The 19,290-nt window shown below is 40.8% G+C and overlaps 2 protein-coding genes across 7 annotated transcripts; both read left to right on the top strand.

Annotated features, from left to right (window-relative positions):
- Window positions 1–12,633: 12,633 nt before the first annotated feature.
- On the top strand, window positions 12,634–14,443 carry LOC147904682 (uncharacterized). 4 transcript variants are annotated; one of them, XM_087396201.1, is made up of 5 exons: window positions 12,634–12,703; window positions 12,797–13,001; window positions 13,197–13,892; window positions 13,978–14,052; window positions 14,134–14,443. In XM_087396201.1, the coding sequence occupies exons 3-5, from the start codon at window positions 13,493–13,495 to the stop codon at window positions 14,238–14,240; spliced, it is 582 nt and encodes a 193-aa protein (XP_087252327.1). In that variant the 5' UTR covers window positions 12,634–12,703; window positions 12,797–13,001; window positions 13,197–13,492; the 3' UTR covers window positions 14,241–14,443. The 4 variants fall into 4 exon arrangements, with proteins under 4 accessions (XP_087252327.1, XP_087252338.1, XP_087252323.1 ...); XM_087396197.1 differs by having other exon boundaries at window positions 12,687–12,706; window positions 12,778–13,001; XM_087396212.1 differs by having other exon boundaries at window positions 12,640–13,001; window positions 13,197–13,874.
- A 1,336-nt stretch (window positions 14,444–15,779) lies between these two features.
- Window positions 15,780–17,037, top strand: LOC147904681 (transmembrane 9 superfamily member 2-like). 3 transcript variants are annotated; one of them, XM_087396182.1, is made up of 4 exons: window positions 15,892–16,004; window positions 16,108–16,163; window positions 16,304–16,344; window positions 16,537–17,037. In XM_087396182.1, exons 1-4 carry the CDS (start codon window positions 15,892–15,894, stop codon window positions 16,963–16,965), a joined length of 639 nt encoding a protein of 212 aa, XP_087252308.1. In that variant the 3' UTR covers window positions 16,966–17,037. The 3 variants fall into 3 exon arrangements, with proteins under 3 accessions (XP_087252315.1, XP_087252308.1, XP_087252300.1); XM_087396174.1 differs by having other exon boundaries at window positions 16,534–17,037; XM_087396189.1 differs by lacking the exon at window positions 16,304–16,344 and having other exon boundaries at window positions 15,780–16,004; window positions 16,108–16,263; window positions 16,345–17,037.
- The last annotated feature ends 2,253 nt before the right edge of the window (window positions 17,038–19,290 follow it).

Genomic DNA, 19,290 nt, shown 5'->3' with positions numbered 1-19,290 from the left:
CAACAATCTCTATAAGATAATATATGTTTTACTCCCATTCTCAAGACATGATACATCGAATTGCCAAGCTAGAAATGCAATAAGTCTTTACATTTTTATAGCAATAGTTGAATCCACATGGACGCGAGTAGTGCGTAAGGGTTTTATGAGGTAAAGATTTTCCTTGATATGTACTCTTAAAAGTCTCGTGTATGTGATGCCGTGTTGTGGCCTACCCATGGGAGCAAAGCATAGCGATTCTTATGAGCTTTTCTTGCCAAAAACATTTCTTCAAATTGTTCTCTTCTTGAAACACCCATTTGTTATGTACAGGAGGCAATTGGTATAAGTCACATGCTATTATGACATCCAAGACACCGAATGGTAAATTATGAACATGTTTAATGGCACGTAGTCTTCTATCAACAATGAAGCTGAATATTCTCTCACCAATTAGTGACATTTCATCCATAATTACTGTTTGAACATCCATGTATTCTTTTAAGAGTTTGCCTAATTTCTTGGCGTGCAACTCCAGCATCTCTTTGCAATTTACTAGTATGCCTAATGTTTAAATACCATATCATAGTTACATATTGTTATTTTGACTTTTGTAACAATTGTGAACAACCTAAACACACCTGTACATTCTCATTTTCTTCAAGTGGAATAGTACATGATTGATGCAATCTATATTTCATATATATTATATGATCTATCGACAAATGTTACATTGATTGGGTGTAGCCATTTTTTGGGAGGTTAAGGGCCTTTAAGTACATGTACCAATTGATCTTAAAGGGTTATTCCTTGGGATACTGAGGCCTATTAGAGTGTAAAGCATTGTAAATGGATGCTATTCGTGTGTCCATGCTTTATCTTTACCTCATGGAGACCTCATGAGTAGATGAATGGCTAAGAGGGCACTCAAGGTAGCTAAGGGGGATTGTGTGACTAGGCATTGGCTACCTGGAACAGGAATGCACATGTTTTAGAACTAAATGCCTATTCGACATGTTTGGTGAGAATGGCAAGTCAGTTACAAATCAATCATCTCTTGGATTCCATGCATATCTTCAAGAATGTGGAGGCGACTATTTGCGCACACTTGGTTGGTGACAAAGACTCAAGAGGAGTGTGAGAAGACTTGCGCGCTATGGATAGGATGCCTCATTTGTGGCCCCAAGTGCATGGTCGTAAAGTTGTCCTCCCGAAAGCAACATGGATCCTCTCCAAGAGAGAGGAGGCAGCGGTCAAGGTAGACATGGCCTCTTTTCGAACACTGACAAAGTACATGCATTGCTTGAAAGGAGCATTTTCAAAGGACAATAAGCTTAGTGGGCTCAAGTCCGATGATTGGCACAAGGTCTTATAGGTATTCTAAGCTGTAGGATTAGTGTACCGATAATCGTGATGCATTAGTGTAATTATGATTATGTTATATTATTGACATGACTTCTTTGTTGCTTGGATAGTTCATCCTCCTAATTAAGTGAAAGGGTGCTTACAAGAAGATGCAAGAAATGCTATATTCATGATCAGTAGGATTGTGAGGTATGCTTACTATCAACTCACATTGATTACATTTTCTTCAAGTTAAGCTGAATAATCTGTAGAAAGATTATGAATCTTATATGGGCACGTGAAATAGGTGGATCTCTCAAAAAGAGATTTCCATATCGAGCATCAAGAAGTCTAGGGTGGACTCCATCGAAGCCGTATGCTTTCTTGAGAAGCACTTTCCCTCGAGCATTATGACAACTCAAGTGCACTTGCCTGTGCACATAGTTAATGAGGTGGCCATTGCAAGTACCATTCATAGACGGTGGATGTTTTTTCTCGAGCGGATTATGAAAACTTTGAAGAGATTTGTAAGGCAGAGAACAAGATCGCTTGGCAGAGGGATGGCTTGTGCGAGAGTCATTAGTATATATCATGAAGTTTCTTGCATCCATGGATCCCAATATGCTGCAAGCCTGGCATAACAAGGATGATGATTGCATCATTGGCATGGTTCCCCAAGGAAAAGGGATTGAAAGAAAGATGAGCAAATGGAGAAATTCAATAAGTTTTGTATCCTCAATAGCAAGGAGATGCAGACTTTGGATTGAGAGATATGAAGCACCCAAAGCAGAAAGAATAAATGCAAGGATGATATTTAGAGTCATGCACAGGTGAGCGCAACCATATCCACGAGATCTCGCCCTTCTCCCCACTCACATGTCACTTGATTGGCTGCAACTGGCTCTACGTAATGCCAAACACAATGGAGAGGCAATAAACGAGTGCGAGCAAGAGGAGATCGTGAAAGATGGATAGCCTCTTCATACCAAGAGGAGGCTCCTCTCCATTCGCTCTCCAAGCCTGAATCTAGTCACTTGCCATCAAATATGGTGGTGGTGGATCAAGCTGGCCTTCATGTGCAAGATGGTCTAGTGGAAGGTATTGAGCATGACCTTCATAAACCATTTTCCTTATATGTTTGGAGTGTAGTGCAAGCTCACTCAAACCCTTCCCACCACAAATAGGACAAGCATGGTATCCACTTATTACAAGTCCTACATGCATGCATGAATGTGTTAGTATAAGACATGCGCTAGAAAGAGAGTCATAAAAGTATCATTATACATGTAAAGACACAACCATGTACCTGCGCACTCTCCATATCCTGGGTAGTCATGCATGGTCCACATCAAGATTTCCCTAACCAAAATGTCATTGGTATGTCTAGGAGCTCTAGAAATATCAAAGACCTGTATGCCTCTCCATAAGATTTGTAACTCCTCTATCAAAGGTGCCATGTACATGTCCATATTTTTGGCCTTGTACTTCCTTGGCACAAGTAGTGCAAGCATGAGGTGTCCCTTCTTTATTGTTAGCCATGGTGGGATATTGTAATTCACCAAGACTATAGGCCACGTCAACCAAGATGTCGAGCGTAACCCGAAAGGGTTCACACCGTCCATGGCGAGCCCAACATGTAAGTTGTGTGGCTCCCTCACAAAGTCCGACCACTGATTGTCTATGTGCTTCCAAGCAACACAATCTGCAACAATCCTCAATGTGTCCTTAGTGGACCGATGTGTAGCATGCCAAGTCATCAACTCCGCTATGGATTTGCATCGGAACATGTGTTGTATTCTAGCAATGATGGGAAAGTGTCTCAAGACCTTTGTTGGAATCTGCTCACCCTACATCATCTCTGTATCGTTGTTCCTCATACTCCAAACAACTAGCCAATCTCCATGCTCATGAAAGAAAGAGAATACAATCATTACAACAAGCATGAATGGTATCATAATCCATACCCACCATTGTCAGCATCTTCTTTGTTTCATCTTTTGATACGGGCATGGTATTTAGTGCAGGCAACATCTTCTAGAGCAACCTATCGCAATTCAAACATACATATGCTTCCAATAATGAGAAACTATGATGATTCTTAAAACAATCACAATCTAAATTATGAGATAAATTAATGCAGGCACTAACCTCATTAAGGTCGAGACACTTGTATCCAACCACCCATACTTTGCTTGCAGATTCAAGATTGAGAGACAAGCTCGTAGTTTTGACATCCCAGCACCCTCGTACAACCGTGTTGATTGCAACTCTCGCACCACAGCCTCAGACTTAAACATCACGTGTACATGTGATGTAGTGCCCCTAAAAATAGAATCCACCATGTCCACCATACCCTCGTCATCATCTGGCACATCCGGGAAACTATCCTCCTGCTCAAAGTGTGAAGATATATGTGCCCCCTCACCACCCTCCTCAATCCCATCTCAAGGTTTTGTATTAATATAAGATCATGTCTCAAGGTTTCGTGTAAAGTATACATGCAATATTAATCACGAAATCAAATAGCATTGACTTACTGATGATCCATCACCAAGTGCACCACCAACGGTCGCTACTGGTGCAGGCTCCTCCCCATACATCCGCAAGTGGCACATGACAATATGGCATTGATGAAGTACTTCTCACTTGCAATGAGTGCAATGACAATACAACCTCTCCGTAAGCCACTCCGCACTCCCAGGCATTGGTGCATCATCTAACGGGCTTCCACTCCTCGCTTTCATCTGCACACCTCCAAAATCACAACACAAAATGCAAGGAAATCCATTCAAGATCCAAAAAATAACCTATTGTTAGCTTTAATGCCTATTGGTAGCTTTTATGCCCTATACCATTAGTATATACCAACTTTATGCCTTGTTCCATCAGTATATACCGACCTTTAAGGGATATACACAGTCGGTATATACCGACTCTAGGAGCTAAAGCTCGGAAACCATGCATTGCTGCCCCTCACAACCTCTCCTCCTTCCTCACTTTTGGTGACCTCACCTTCCTCCAACCTCTTCCCTATTGAGATATCGAGCTCCACTCGTGATATGCCAGGGTGACCATTGTGCATTTATGTCACCGACTTGTTAGCTACAGATGCGGTTGGTACACTGCCCATGAATAATAGCTAGATGACAGCTATCCTCATGTACTCTAGTTCGTGGCTCAGTTAGTATGCCACTTTAGTTAGCTGAGTTTGGTTTGAGACCCACATATAGGGTTCTTCTATTTCTTTGTACTAGGGTTCTTTTGGCTTTCACAACTAAGAAGAGGAAAACTGTTTTCAGCCTCCACCTTTGTGTGTATTCCCCCATTGTGTATGTGAGAAACCCACAAGTGAGACTCCTTCCTTCTCTCCCACTATCTTCACATGGTATCAGAGCCTGATTCGTGGTAAGGAGCTCAAGAAAGCAAACCAAGTTCGTGGTGTCCTAGTAAGAGGACCAGTGTTGCTTTCCTTTTTTGAGTTTGGGAGCAAATCTCTGCAGGTAGCACAACCGGAAAGTGCAAGAGTGCATTTTCTCAGATTGAGATGCCCTCCGCGGTGTGGCGAGAGGGCAATATATGCTGCGGGACGAGGCGAAGCCCTTGGTGGCTTTATTTTTTTGATTCGAGGCCATTTTAGGGCCCATTTTGGAGGCGGAACTTCTCCACAAGCACTGACAAAAAGGCCCTGTTTTTGTTGTGCGACCACTGCTCTGTAGATCGGTGAAAAGTTGCCCCAGAAATTGCATCGTATGCCTGTGCGCAGAGATATTGGGAGTTATAGAATCATCCTTATTGCCTGTTGATGCAAAATCATCACTAGGAAGTGATTGTGTGGTCAAATACCACTTTTGTCAGTTTTGCAGATTTGCCCTTGTGAGGCAGAAGCTGTTTTTTGTAGTGACAGAATATTTTGCAGTGTTCTATAATGGCGTCTGATTCTCTTTCACAGATTGTCACTGAAAAGCTTGACAAGAACAACTTCCAAGCATGGAAGTTTAGAATGACGAATTTCCTTATGGGAAAAGGCTATTGGGAGTTCATTACAGGAAATGAAGAAGAACTAGTTCTTTCTAATGTTCCCAATCAATAAGAAATGCAGGCATTTAAAGGATGGCATGAGAGAGCCAGAAAAGTTATGTACTGGCTGTCTATCAGTATTTTAGATTCTATGATTGTGCATATTCAGGATGCAAGTACACCAAAGGAGGCATGGGATACTTTGACCCATGGCTTCCTCGGGAGTCTCGATGAGTTTGTCGCATCCATGAGTAATGCGGACACAACGAGATTCTTCTCTCTACCATCCCAGAGGACCTCAGCTATTCCCTCTCCTACATCCCTCACAGGTAGATCAGGGCCATCGATGGTTAGACATACTCGACAGCCATCCCCTGTAGCCCCTTCGACCGAGGGGTCATCACTCGAGTGTACCCATCTTCAGTCTAAGAAGAGTAGGAAGGGTCGAGGCTACTATGGTGACTCGAGGGATGTAGACGAGTCAGCACACTCACATCCCTACAGGTCTCCACTTGGTCATGAACCTAGTACCAACCATGTCCCTTGCCCTCTTCACTCACAGTTAGAGGCACCCCCCAGAGCCCACTCCCTCTGCTACTCCTCGCTTTGTAAATGCTCGCAGTACCACCCCTCGCTCTAGCTCTGCTACTGCCACTCCCTCGCCTGAGGACCTGTACTATGACCTCATTATGGATAAAGAGATCATAGAAACTAAAAAAGGCAAAGAAGTGCTGGCCACCATGGTCGATGAGCCACCATTGCAAGAGCGGTATAACAATTGACTGGCGACACCAGGATGACGAAATGAAGAAGGCAGTCATCGAGGAATTGAAAAGACAATACCCTAACCCCTTCTCGATGACAATGAGAGAGCGCATGTGTGCTATCTTGAAGCATCCAGGTCGGACTTGCGAGATGCCATCGTGGCAAAGAAGCCTAAACCCAGCTAGGTGGATAAAGGAGGTAGTCGATAGAGCGAGCGAGGAAAAGCGAGCGGGCCCAAAAAAGTGAGCGAGCTTTTCCACAATTCCTTATCGAGGTACTCAATATAGCTTTGTGGAAACCACTATTTGGAAAGATTCTTGAAAATAAAACTTATGTTACTATGTGTAACTATACCAATATTGCGAATTATAGTCTACCTTAACTTCCAATTGGAGCCATACTCACATTACGCAACAATAGTATGTGGGTTTGAAAGAAACCGAATTTCCACTGCAAAGCGGATTCCATTACTGATACAACAATTCTTTTGCATTTGAAATGGGTTTTATTATCAAACTCCTTCAATAATCAAAACAAATGCGTTGCTTGATATGTTGAACTTAGTAATGTAAACATCACTTCACCCATATGCGAGGAAAAAAAACTTTCTATAGACTTCATAGCATGGGATTGCATCAACACTTATGACATTCAAAATGGTTCTTCTTATTAAAAGTGTTATCAACCATGAAAGAAGTGAATGTTTAAAAATAGTTCACCCGTATGTTGAAAAACTCGTGTCATTTATGACATTCAAAATTGTTCTTGCAACCATCCTATAGTTCCTAGAGATTTCGCCCATACTTCCAACCCCTTCCCTTCAACTACTAAGAGGTATCTAATAGTTTTATAGAACACTTGAGATATCATCACCTCCTAATACAAAACCATTATTACTATTTGTAGAACACTTGAGATATCATCACTTCTTAATACAAGACCATTCTTACTATTTGTAGAACACTTGAGATATCATCACTCCTTCCCTTCAGCCACTAAGAGGTACCTAATACTTTTGTACAACACTTGAACCATTCTCACTATTTGTAGAACACTTGAGATATCATCACCTTTTAATACAAAACCATTGTTACGATTTGTATAACACTTGAGATATCATCACCTCTTAATATAAGACCATTCTTAGTATTTGTAGATCACTTTAGATAGCATCGCCTCTTAATACAAGACCATTCTTACTATTTGAGAGATTAATGGATTAAAGGTTTGAAGCTCATAGGAGACGAAGGAAGAGAAAGTTAGTTTCAACATGAGGACAATAAAACTAATTGGAATATTTTGACTTATGTATTATACCTTTTTGAAGACTATGACTTTAAGTCAGTTTCAACATTAGGATGATAAAACTAATTAGAATATTTTGACTTATGTATTATATATTTTTGAAGACTATGAATTTTAATGAGGAGAGGCACGCACACTACTTAGTAAATACACTAGTACTACTACTAGCCTATGAGTATTAAGCCTAGTAGCACCAATGTGATTTTGAGCCTTGTATCAGCCTTTTGATAATTTTCTTTCATTGTTAGTGCAATAGAAATTATTCCTTCTATCAGAAGAATCTTGCCAAATTTATTCAAAGTGATGATTTTGTAGTCTACAACCACTATCCTCTGACTCTCAAAAATATATTAAATGTGAGCACCGATTTATCTTGTATGATCAACCCTAGACTATGCTATGATAGGACATTACTAGAACAAAAAAGTATGAATTGATATGGCGATTTTCGGTGTGAAATAACCAAATTAAGGATTTAATAAGAAAGAAAACAATCAGAATCAATAGGCTGTTCAATGGCTCAAATCTGCACAGAAATTATAATGTGCCTCCCAACTCTTATGCATTCCAGCTTATCATGTTTGACAAGAATGCAAACAATAATGAAATCACATTATCTTTAGTTTCAAAGTAAGCAAAGAACCAAAAATAAATGCAAACGTATTGGATGAGGAATAAATAGGTATAGATATAGATAGACCTATATATATGCATTCATAGATATAATGATGATTAAAGTTGGACGGTCGTAATAATATTATGTGTACTATCATTGGGATTAGGACTACTATTGGTAATATTGTATGTAGTAGTAGGAGAACTACCATTAAGGAACACTCTAATAAAATTACTAATGGTGGTGAAAAAACTACCACTAGTAGTTTGGTAATTACCCCTAACATCTACAACAAATATTTGATGGGTAGCTAGTATTAGGTCAAAAGGCCCCAATTGTGCTATAATAATGGACCAAAAAAGGGAGTGCTATAGCATCACCTAAGGGTCACTTTTTATCCATGAAAGAAACAAGTTGGTGCAACCTAGGTCATACAGATCTAGGTCATATGGAGTGGTTCGCGTCTCTTTCCTTGACAAAAAAATTAGACTACCTTTGATAGTAACTTCAAAGATTGTTGCCATAGTGCCGTAGAATAGCCCCTAGGTTGCACCATCATCCTTTTTTGCTTTTGAGCCATTAAGTTTGATCCACTGATTTTATGTAGAATTATTCTACTATCTGTTCACATGTCCTTAATAGGATCTTGATATAATCCCTTCCATTGTAAGTACTTTTACTATAAGTTTCACATATCCTTAACAAACCACAAGGCTTCAACACAGATTCATTCTTATGTTTCAAGCCTCAAACTCAAACACCCTTATAAAAGGGATAATGTATTAATGCTACATTCAATCCATCAAATCTTTTGAATAATAGTTCTATTGAAAATTCATGTATCATCAATAGGATTTCATCCATTATATGTTCATTTGTCTTTAAGAGTATGTCTAAAAATTCATGTATCTTCAATATTATTTCTCTCATGTGTTCCAATATCTTCAAAGGATACCTTTATTTATGTTCAAACTTGAGCATTGATTTGTATTTATCAAACACAATGTCACTCCACCTATTCTTTAGAATGAAATTTTTCACCAAAAGTGGGCCAAACGTAAGGTCTTTCCACATATTCTTAAGAATGAAAATTTTGGCCTTACGTTGGCAAGTCTATGGAATGAGGGTAAGGCCAAAGTCTCTGGTACGGTGCATTAGGTCTTGATTAATTCTTCTTTAGGCTTGAATATTTAATGCATTAACTTCACGACTATTATTTATGCTTGAACTTGTAATGTATTAATTTCATGACTTAGGATTTTATGAAGTTATATCTAACATGTCCCAAATTTAATGGAAATTAATATCCTACATAACATAACAAAGTATCATCATATCCCTTCCCAAAATCAATGCTACTTAGCAACTCTCCTGGCATTTTCACTGCCTTGCATTTGAGTTAGCTATGATGAAGAATGTTTCTTGCCTTTGGAACCTCTTAGAGTTACCGTTAGCATGATCTAATTTCATGTACCCCAAAACTTGAGACTTGGAGATTCCCATATAACACCAGCGGTAGCTGTCTTGTCCACAGTCAATGCTAGTAAGATCTGGGCCCCATAGACCGGTAAAAAAAGTCTTTTCGGAGGTTCAATTTTTTCCCTCCATCTTCTGCAGGCCCCATGATGAAATAGGATATATTCATCACCCTACATTTAATGCAAGAATTGACACAACTTTTTATGGACCTGACTATGCAATTTACATCCCAAAATTGGTGTTAGAATTGCAGACTGGGAGATTCCCATATCACACCAACGGTAGCTGTCTTGTCCACTCTCAACACTAGTAAGAGCCCGTCCCCATAGATCGATAAAAGAAGTCTTTTCGAAGGTTCAATTTTTTGCCTCCGTCTTCTCCGGCCCCATGACAAAATAGGATATATTCACCACCCTACATTTAATGCAAGAATGGATAACTTTTTTTGGACATGACTATGCAGCTTACATCCCAAAATTATTGCTAAAATTGCATACCGGGCATCTCCATTTGCCGGGGGGTGTCCCTAGCGACCCCTTGGACTTGCAATTACTAAATACATACTTACAATGGTGACCTGATTCCCATCTATATGTATAATCAAGTTTTACTTTGTGTTTAAAAAAAATCTTTTGCATAAGGTTAAAATTCGAATAGTATTTATATTTGTTTAAGACTACCCATTGAGCTGGCTCCTATCCTTATATTGAACATGAAAATGTTCATAAAGATTTTATGAATACAAATAGATAGCATTGGCTCTCTTTTTAGTGGTTGGGAATGAACCCTAAAAGTACCCTAAAACGACTATGTATTCCCTTATTTATAGCATGGAAGTGATCGTGGTAGAGTGGCATAATTCCTATTTTGCTTTTTTCATAGGTTCTTTTGCTACTCATGGTTGGCGGATACACCATGGCATAGATCCGAATAGATATTTGGTTTTTTGCTTCAACTTGCTTGACTAGACTTTCCTTGATGATTGTTCGATTGTGCATGATGAGTAGTCGCTGGCTTAATTGATGCATTAAGTGGAATGTTTTCCTTAAAGTTTTTCATACTACAGGATACGAGTTTGCTTATAGGGGTGGAAATAGAAGCTTGTTAACGCCTGGTGCATATTTTCCGTTAGATGCAGTAGGATACTAGTTAGAGAGTGTCTTTGCCAATTATTTCACTTGAATCATGCTCCTCTTATGCTTGAGTTTGTGGTCACATATTGAGTTTAACATAATAGTCTATAGGATACTGGATGAGCACTCAACATAGTGGTTAGATGCATTCATTTCTAGTTCCGATAGAACTATCATTCAGACATTGGTCATAATAGAAGTATGGAGGGCTAAAATCCTTTTTTAGCTCCCTAAGTTTTTTAAAGCATGGTATTGTCCAGATTACATAGGTATTTTCACTAAGCAAAATTAATCCTTATGATGAAAATGTGTTTTTTTTCATTTGACATAGTTAGTTCTGTTTCCATGTTTTTGGATCGAATGTATGGATGATCTTCTGCAAGCATAAAAGACATGATATGTATATGTAGCACATGATCATGTTTACATATTTTTAGTCATATATTCTACCTTGTGATCTATCATTATCTTGCTGTGTGGATGTTCAATCTGAGTAGTGTTTGCTTTTTTTATCGCAAATTTTATGTATTGTTGTGTCTCTATCTCTTCACAACGACTCAAATGTGATAGTATGGGGATGAAAGAGAAGTTAATTGTGAGTTTCAGGCATGCCTTCATTGTTGGAATATGTTTAATTTGCTTATGATCACATCAATTGTTCCAATGATATTGAGAGGAATAAGATGCTGGATGAGGTTCTCACTCGCTTGAAACGTATTTAATCTTGCTCGCTTATTTGGGGCTGCTCACTTTTCTCCGCTCGCTTTTTGGTAATCCTCCGGATAAAGCTAATTGAAAATTTTTGAAGAAGGATATGAGGGACAACCTTCAAAAGTTCGACAATCAGAGGAGGGCTGTGAGGAGAAGCATAGGGCTAGTGCCATCTATATCCCAACCTTGGTCAAATCTACATGAGCATTTCAGTTTTTGATTAAGGTGGAAACGACAGACCATCCTAAAAATATTACCCCTAATCCATTGGCCTACTTGCACAAACCCCATGCCACCAAGTGGACAATACTTCCTCAAGGCACTCTGCAACCTTTGCCGCCATCATGATCAAAATATTAGCAACCCAATGATTCTCATGCTCCTTATCTACCGCATGATGAAGAACATGGACTTCCCTTGTGGAGCTTATGGTCTGGTTGCCTAGAAATTTACCCTTGATGCCTCAAAAAGTCCTGTAGCCCCCTCAATATCGGCTCCCATCCCCACAACAATCAAAAAGAACAAAGAGAAGGCCACCAATGAAGAGGATATGGCAAAGGCTAAACATCAAAGGAGAGCAAGGCATGGGACAAGCAAGAATACAAAGCTTATATGGAGCATCATAGAAAAGAAAAGATGGAGCATGAAGTAGCCAGGCTATGTGTAGAACAAGAAGCCCAATAAATAAAAGAAAAAGAAAAGCAGTCCAAGGAGTGAACTCCATGATGATCAACAAGACATGCTAGAGCTACACAAAAAAGCCATCCTTCAGTGCCTACCACTAAACAGGCTTGGATCAGCAGGGGATTTCTTCTTGGATCAACAGGGGATTTCTTCTTTCTTTAGCTCACTGCAAACATCATACATCCCCCACAGCCTCAACCCACTAGCCCATCAACTACATAGCAAACGGCTGATCCCTCTAGCACACAACCTTCTACACAGTCTGCCCATTTCTCCAACATCAATTGGATTGAAGCACATGAAGTGCTTGCATTCTGCTCCTTGGTTGCATATGAAAGCAAGGAAGAATACAATGCCATGCATGCCCACGATTTCAACCAAGCAAATCTCATGGAGGAGAGGGTTATGATGTCAATGATCCATTGTCAACGGATGGCCTTGAATGTCTTCTAGATGCGCCATAAAGCACAAACAACCAACGCCGGCCAGTTAGTCATGGCCAAATCCACAACAAGGATCTGAAAAGGGACTTATCTCTAAAAAAGCTTTACCACATAGAAACATCGAAAGCAACCAGAAGAGCTACAAGCCCACCTTCCACCGGACTTGGACTATAAGGCTTTTAACGATATCTTGAAGCGGTTTTTTCTACAAGTAGTGAAGCTTGATGGTAGTCTCTATCCACCCGAAAGTATAATGGGTATGTTTCGATGCTTTAGTCGTATTTTGAGGAGTGAGCATGAGGTTCGTGTTGTGGCTTCAGGTAAAATTGAGGGTCCCATAGATATTGTGAAGAATCCGATTTTAAAGGCTGCTCAATGTGCGGTAGTTCATGCTATGAACCGGTACGTTCAGCAGGGTTCTGAGAAGGAGAAGGAGGGTGACAGTGTAGTTGGTGTTGGTGAAGAACGTCGAATATTGGAGGATCTTGATTTTTGCATTTATCACCCTAGAGGTGTTCAGAAGAGGTTCGCATATTATTGCCTTTCTAGGTTTTGTATCGGGGAGGCAAGGAATTGCATTCTGTTTTGCGTGCGGATATTGCGAGAGGATGCGATGAACTAGGTGAACATGTTGAGTAAGTTTTCGAGTTTTTTGCATATGCTTTTTTTTTTGGTTTGCATGTGTTGTGTTGTTTGATTGTTGTTTTGTGTGTTGGATAGGTACAATCAACATCTTAGCAAGAATTATGTGGTCACTTTGAATCGGTATCAAAAGTCTAACTTTAGGACTGGTGTCCGTGTACATGAGGAGGATGTTGTGAGAACTTATGATCAACTCATATGTCATTTGCCTCTTGTTCAAGATGGTGTTCCAAATTCTAGGTTTCTGTTTTTATAGGTTATTGAAAACTTCTCGACTCAAGTGAGTATCATATGACGTTGTTGTTTTTTTTGTATTGTTTTGTATTTGTGTGTGTAATTGTTTTCCGATTTGTAGGTCTAGTTTAACACGAGTCATGCAAGTGAGAAGTCTCAATAGATTGGTTCGCTCCATGCTAACAATTATTAGTTGCGATGCTGCTGCCAAGAGGACTAATAAGAGCATGCGTGCCTCCACTATAGCCCGATTGAGCTTGTGTCAAGTGCTTGACAACGTTGGGCAGCTTGTCACTGGTCATCGTAGGGTTTCCAGCTATCGAAAATATGATAAGAGTAACTCGTTGAGGATTGCTGCTACACAATCGATCGTTTCAAATCCTTACGATGAGTTGGGGAATTTGAGGACTTATCCTAAGGTTTTGGAAGAAAATGTAAAGTCGTATTCTCAGAGAGTTGACGTGGTGGTTGTTTCTTGCGAGGCTATTAATGTTCGGAATTTTGATATTGAGTCTCCTATTGGTAATGTTGTCTGCTCAGGTAATGTATGTCGATCTGTTGATTTTTATGTGGTTTGTGTATATATTATTGTTTGTTATCTGAGGTTTTTGTGTGGGCGTTGCAGTTACCGCTGGTATTTCTAATGTCTCTGATGCAGTGGTGGTGAGTGTGGAATGTTCGGGTGGTTTTACATCAGTAGGTATGTGTTTATGATGTTGGTTTTTAATTTGATTTGTTTATGTTGTGGTGTGTGTTGATGCATTTTTCCTTTGTTTGTCAGTTGGTGATATGGATTGTGGTGGCGATTTGGGTGCTGCGTCAAAGCTTGAAGGCTTTGTAGATTTTGCTCTTAAAGAATGTAGATATTGGTGGTCGGAGTTGCACTGATGTTCTGGGTTGTATGAGGGGATTCAGGTCTGTAGCAGGTGGTCTGCAAGTTTCATCTAATGCTGCTAGCTATGGTGGTTTAGTTGATGGTGCTGCTTTTGGTCACGGATGTTCTGTTGTCGGTAATGTTGCTGTGGAAATTCCTTTCGATGGTCTTGGTTCTCCTGGTTTGGTGGATCATGCTTTTGCAGATGTCGTTGCGGTTTCTGGTGTTTCTCTTCCTTCTGTGACATGTTCTCCTGGTTATGTTACGAGTGCTGGTGTTTGTGGTATTTCTTCTCCTATGGCGATGCATCTTGGTGGTGGTTCTACGACTGGCGACGGAGACGGACTTTGGTGCTTTGTTTGGAGATGACGATTCAGAGTTGTTGGAAGAGTTGTCCCGGGTTTCTCCTGTTGCAATGAAAGCTTTGGGATTGAGCTATTGTGGAGCTCCTGTCGCCTTGTTGCATGCTTCTGTCTTTAACAACTGCTACGTGCAGCTTATTAACAAAAACTCAGTAGTCTGCCGGTGGTTGGGCTAGGTTTCATGTATTCTGTTACCGGATTTTTGGTATTACGGGTGTTACTGGTTCAACTGGTCTTTGGTAAACAATACTTTATATTGAATAAAAGTCAACCGTTTTGTCTCTTTTTTGTTTGGATGTTATATTTAAGTGTATTTTAATTCGTAAATTTGGCCTGCCGTCTAGGGAAGGCCTTAGTATAGGCACCCTTTGAGAAAGATGAAATTCGTTTTCCCCTAAATTTTCATCTCTTTTTTGTGATTGCTTGGGACCATGTGATCTCCACCATTTCCTCCATGTTTGGCCTCCTCCGGGGGGGAGGGTATAGTGGCCAGAGTGTGTGTTCTGTGAAAGCCAAAATTCAGAAATTTCTTTTTTGAAAGTCCTAAATTTTATGATTGGTCCAACTCACCAGTTTCTATTTTTTCCCCTTGAAATCCTCCAGCTCTCTCTCTCTTTCTCTCTCTCTCTCTCTCTCTCTCTCCCACCCCCTCTCTCTCCTTCATTTATCTCTAGTTTTCCTACATCTCCATTGTATTCTTTTTGGCCTGCCACTTTTAAAGTGGAAGCCTAAGTAATGGTGTGTCACCTCATGAAAGTGAAAATGGTTGTTTTATTTATTTCATGAAAATTAGAATTGCACATGTTGTCCCTTCTTTGTAGTCCAAGTGCCACCCACGTGTTGCTACGTGTTTCGTCGAGTTTGGCCAATCAATATTGCTGCATGGCTTCCCATCCTCGAGTCTGCATGGATGTGCGTGTATATCGCGTCCTCCTTCCTTACTGTGGGGATTTGTCCTGTTTAGGCTGCATGTTGCACTTTCCACTGGCCTGTCTCCCCTTGAAACTTCAAAGTTCCCCTCCCTCTGAGGGATGCTGCTGCTTTGAAATCGCTTCGGTCAATTTATCAAGTTCAACCTCAGAATGGAGCGCATGTCCAGAGGAATATTGATTACTAAGTTTCGGCTCAAAAAATCATTGTCCTTAGTCAGGTTCGCCACAGTTTTTCTTGGGGCAGTGTTGGACAGTGCACATGGCCATTGGCTCCGAATCGAGTGCTTCTCAAGCTTTTCGTCGTATCTTCTGCTCCCTTTTAGGCATTTCCAGCTTCGCCAGCAAACTGTCGCACTTCAGGTATTCACGCGATGATGAGACAGCTGAGGACCAAGAGGAAACGGGCTGGAGACGTTTTCAGATATCCTTCGAACAAGTCATTGTTCTGTGCTGTGCTTGGAAGCGGCACTCAATTGCCTGCCCTGTGAGTGTTGAAATTCTGTGAATAATTGGATTTGCATGCGCTTTATCAAAAGGCACTTGGTAGATTCTATATGGTTTTATTCAAGTTGAATTCGGACTTGCAGTGCCATCTTCATATTCATGCTGGCTGTAGTTGGTGTTTTCTACCCTTACAACCGAGGTGCACTCTAAGCGCACTTGTTGTGATATATGCTCTCACATTAGGAATTGCAAGCTATAGCGCAGCTTCCTTTTACCAACAACTTGAAGGAGCCAATTGGGTGAGCTGACATTCAGTAGTTTCCTATTGTCCTTCTTCAGGTTGTCATTGGATTGAAGCTGCGCAACATATTGTTTTGCAGGTGCGCAATGTGCTGTTAACTGGCTGTCTATTTTGCGGTCCTCTTTTCTTGACATTTTGTTTCTTGAACACTGTTGCGATTGTAGTGCAGCTCTCCCTTTTGGTACAATTTTGGTTATTATTCTCATTTGGACCCTTGTGACTTCGCGTTTGTTGATTTTGGGAGGGATTGCTGGTAAAAATACCAAAGCAGAATTTCAAGCTCCCTGCCGCACTACGAAATATCCCAGAGAGAGCAGTGGAGCTATATTGGTGCGACGGAGAGCCATCTAGAATAAATGATAAAGAGCTTTGTAATCTGAAAGTATTAATCGTAAATCAAGGAGATTGGACAACTCTCTTGATTCGTCAGGCTTTCTGCCTTCAATCGTTTTGTAGTCGGGAGATGATCTTGTTATATAAATGTAAGGATTCCTGTGGTCGAGTTTCGCAAATAATTAATATCCTTTCTAAAGCCTCTCTGATGAGGTTCTCTGTTATAATGTTTTCTCTGGGGAAAAAAGAATGCTCTTGGCACAGCGTTGCACTCATAGTCTTGTTTCATGACAACGTTTTCTCTTCTTATGACGCGACCGGTCGCCTTTTGATTAATGCAAGGGCCATATTGACTTCAGGTTATTGATGGACAGTGTACCTCGCAAGTAGACCTTGCAATTTGTTCCAAAAGGTGCATTAAGCTTAGAATGATCGAAACTGCAACTTTGCAAGGCAAAGTATTCCACTTTAATAAAAAGGCTCGGTAGCAGCTGTAGTAAAAAAGCATTGGCAAGATGTAAACAGAGTAAATGTATTTGTGCCCTCTCTAAACAATTTTGGGTGTAGCACCATCATTGTGTCAAGTTTGTCAATTACAAACACAACTCATTGTGTTGCAGTTGCAAATCAAGTTCAAACTCAAGTTCAATGCTATGTAAAAACAAATGAAAGACTTACTCGCTCTCTCTTTACACTATTCTACACCAATCCATTCATTTGCATTTTGGCAATCAACTTACATCATTTCACTTACAGCGGTATGTTCTATTTTGCTTGTGCGAGGAAACAGGAGATGCACTAACATCCCAAGCAGCACAATTTGGTCATAGCGTCATGGAAGACACCTAGAAACTATTTGGTTCTTCTCATGCACTCGTGCTTACAAAGTACATTGTCCTTGATTTTCAGCGAGCTCAAACATTGCACGCCACATTCCAAAAATTTCCCCTGAAGAAATTGTGAGCCACTTGCACGAGGTCCAATTCGAAAATGCAACCATTGATGGGAACGAGGCAATTCGAAAATGCAACCATTGATGGGAACGAGGCAATTCGAGACACCATTCTCACACCCACAGGAGCGCCAAATGTACTTACTCTCCCAGTACTTCCAATTAGCACACTCTCAGAGTTTGTTTTGCACTGCTTCGCTTTCGAAGGAAAAGTGCTTGCAAAATATGGAACCTTCAAAGCAAAGGATGTACCCTACCTTGTGTACATGCGCCTCGATTTCACAGACAGTGACTGCTCGGGGACAATCACTTTGCATGCCCCCCCCCTCCCCTCGTATGTCATGGAGTTTAAAGAAGTCTTCCAGGTGGACGAGTTTTACCGTGTGGAAGGACCTATGATAACCAAAAGAGCACCTGGTGAAGGGGACACATCATCGTACTCTTTATGTGTTAATGCGATAACAACAGTAATCAAGGGCGAGCCTTTCGAGGGAAATATTTTGTTCATCCCAGAGAATGTCATTCGTCGGTATGCACCATGGGCCGCAAATCTGATGGAGAACTTGAGGGCGCCTTTCATGTCGGTCATTGGTACAATCGCCTTCATGATTGTTAAGGTGGATTTAGATGGCCCTCCAACAGACCAGATCACTATCGCTGATGACCTTAACCCAGAAGACCGTGCAACAATGAGCAAAAACTTACCATTTCCTTGGCGTCCTCCCCCCCCCCCCCCGCCCGGCATCTATTTTGATCCCCATGTTTTCTTCGCTAGCAGCTTTCCTTCATTGCTAATAGACGCCAGACTCGTGTTTCCAACTCTCTTTTTCAGGTGCCTAAGAATGTACTGTGCATTCGATAGAGAAAGTTACCAAGACATAGTCAAGTGGGAGCTACACAATGAGGATCGACAATTTGCACTCTCCATTGAGAACCTGTTCTTCAAGACAATGAAAGTGCTAGTGCGGCACGTGCTGTCCTCTACATGGATCCAGCTAAGGAAGGCACAACTGCAGAGAAGAACAATTGAGGTAGGGATAGCGAGGATGGACACAAACATTGAAAGACTACTGCAATCTAAAATTGGATTCCGGGACTTCATGTGCCTCAGGACATCAGCAGATTACAAGCAGCGACTCAAAAGAAACTTGTTTGCCATGGTCAGGCAACTCGGAGCCCCAACACTCTTTGTCACACTTTCTGCGACCGAGAAACAGTGGGAGCCACTTGTTCGATGCCTCCGTGAACTAAGACATACCAACATTCTGAGCGACACCAGCAACAATAACTACGACGTGCAAGAGTTGACCAAGGCAAACCTTGTAACAACGATGCAGTACTATGTACATCGATTCAGGGCTTTGAAGACTTTGCTCCGACAAGATGAGAGCATTCTGGGAAAATTATCGATTTCTTTTTCGTGATAGAATTTCAAAACAAAGGAAGCCAGTACAACCATGGGTTGCTATGGATAAATGATGCGCCGTTTTTCGGGACGAGCAATGACAATAGTATTACAAAATTCATTGACAGGTGGATCACAACAAATAGCAACCAATTTGATTTGCAAACACACTGCCATAGGCACACATGCAAAAAGAAAAAAAGGGATTGGAGGTTCGGCTTTCCCAGGCCACCAATGAGGTAGACGAAAATCATGAGGCCTTTGCCCAACGAGATGGACATGGAATGGCACAAATCAAACTTTCAAAAGATTAAAAGAACCTTGCGTGACAAAAC

Source organism: Dipteris shenzhenensis, chromosome 2 (genome assembly GCF_047967505.1).
Source record: "Dipteris shenzhenensis isolate YYH24624 ecotype China chromosome 2, Dip_SZ_1.0, whole genome shotgun sequence".
Taxonomy (NCBI): domain Eukaryota; kingdom Viridiplantae; phylum Streptophyta; class Polypodiopsida; order Gleicheniales; family Dipteridaceae; genus Dipteris; species Dipteris shenzhenensis.
Note: the sequence above shows the minus strand (reverse complement) of the source record. Positions and strands in the feature narration are given on the sequence as shown.

Excerpts from the sequence above, each read along its gene's own strand:
- LOC147904681 (XM_087396174.1), top strand. The coding sequence starts at position 15,892 with ATGATGAGACAGCTGAGGACCAAGAGGAAACGGGCTGGAGACGTTTTC. Across the intron at positions 16,005-16,107 it reads GGCACTCAATTGCCTGCCCT|TGCCATCTTCATATTCATGC; the intron begins GTGAGTGTTGAA and ends TCGGACTTGCAG. Across the intron at positions 16,164-16,303 it reads TTTCTACCCTTACAACCGAG|GTTGTCATTGGATTGAAGCT; the intron begins GTGCACTCTAAG and ends GTCCTTCTTCAG.
- LOC147904682 (XM_087396201.1), top strand. The coding sequence starts at position 13,493 with ATGCAAGTGAGAAGTCTCAATAGATTGGTTCGCTCCATGCTAACAATT. Across the intron at positions 13,893-13,977 it reads TGGTAATGTTGTCTGCTCAG|TTACCGCTGGTATTTCTAAT; the intron begins GTAATGTATGTC and ends TGGGCGTTGCAG. Across the intron at positions 14,053-14,133 it reads GGGTGGTTTTACATCAGTAG|TTGGTGATATGGATTGTGGT; the intron begins GTATGTGTTTAT and ends TTTGTTTGTCAG.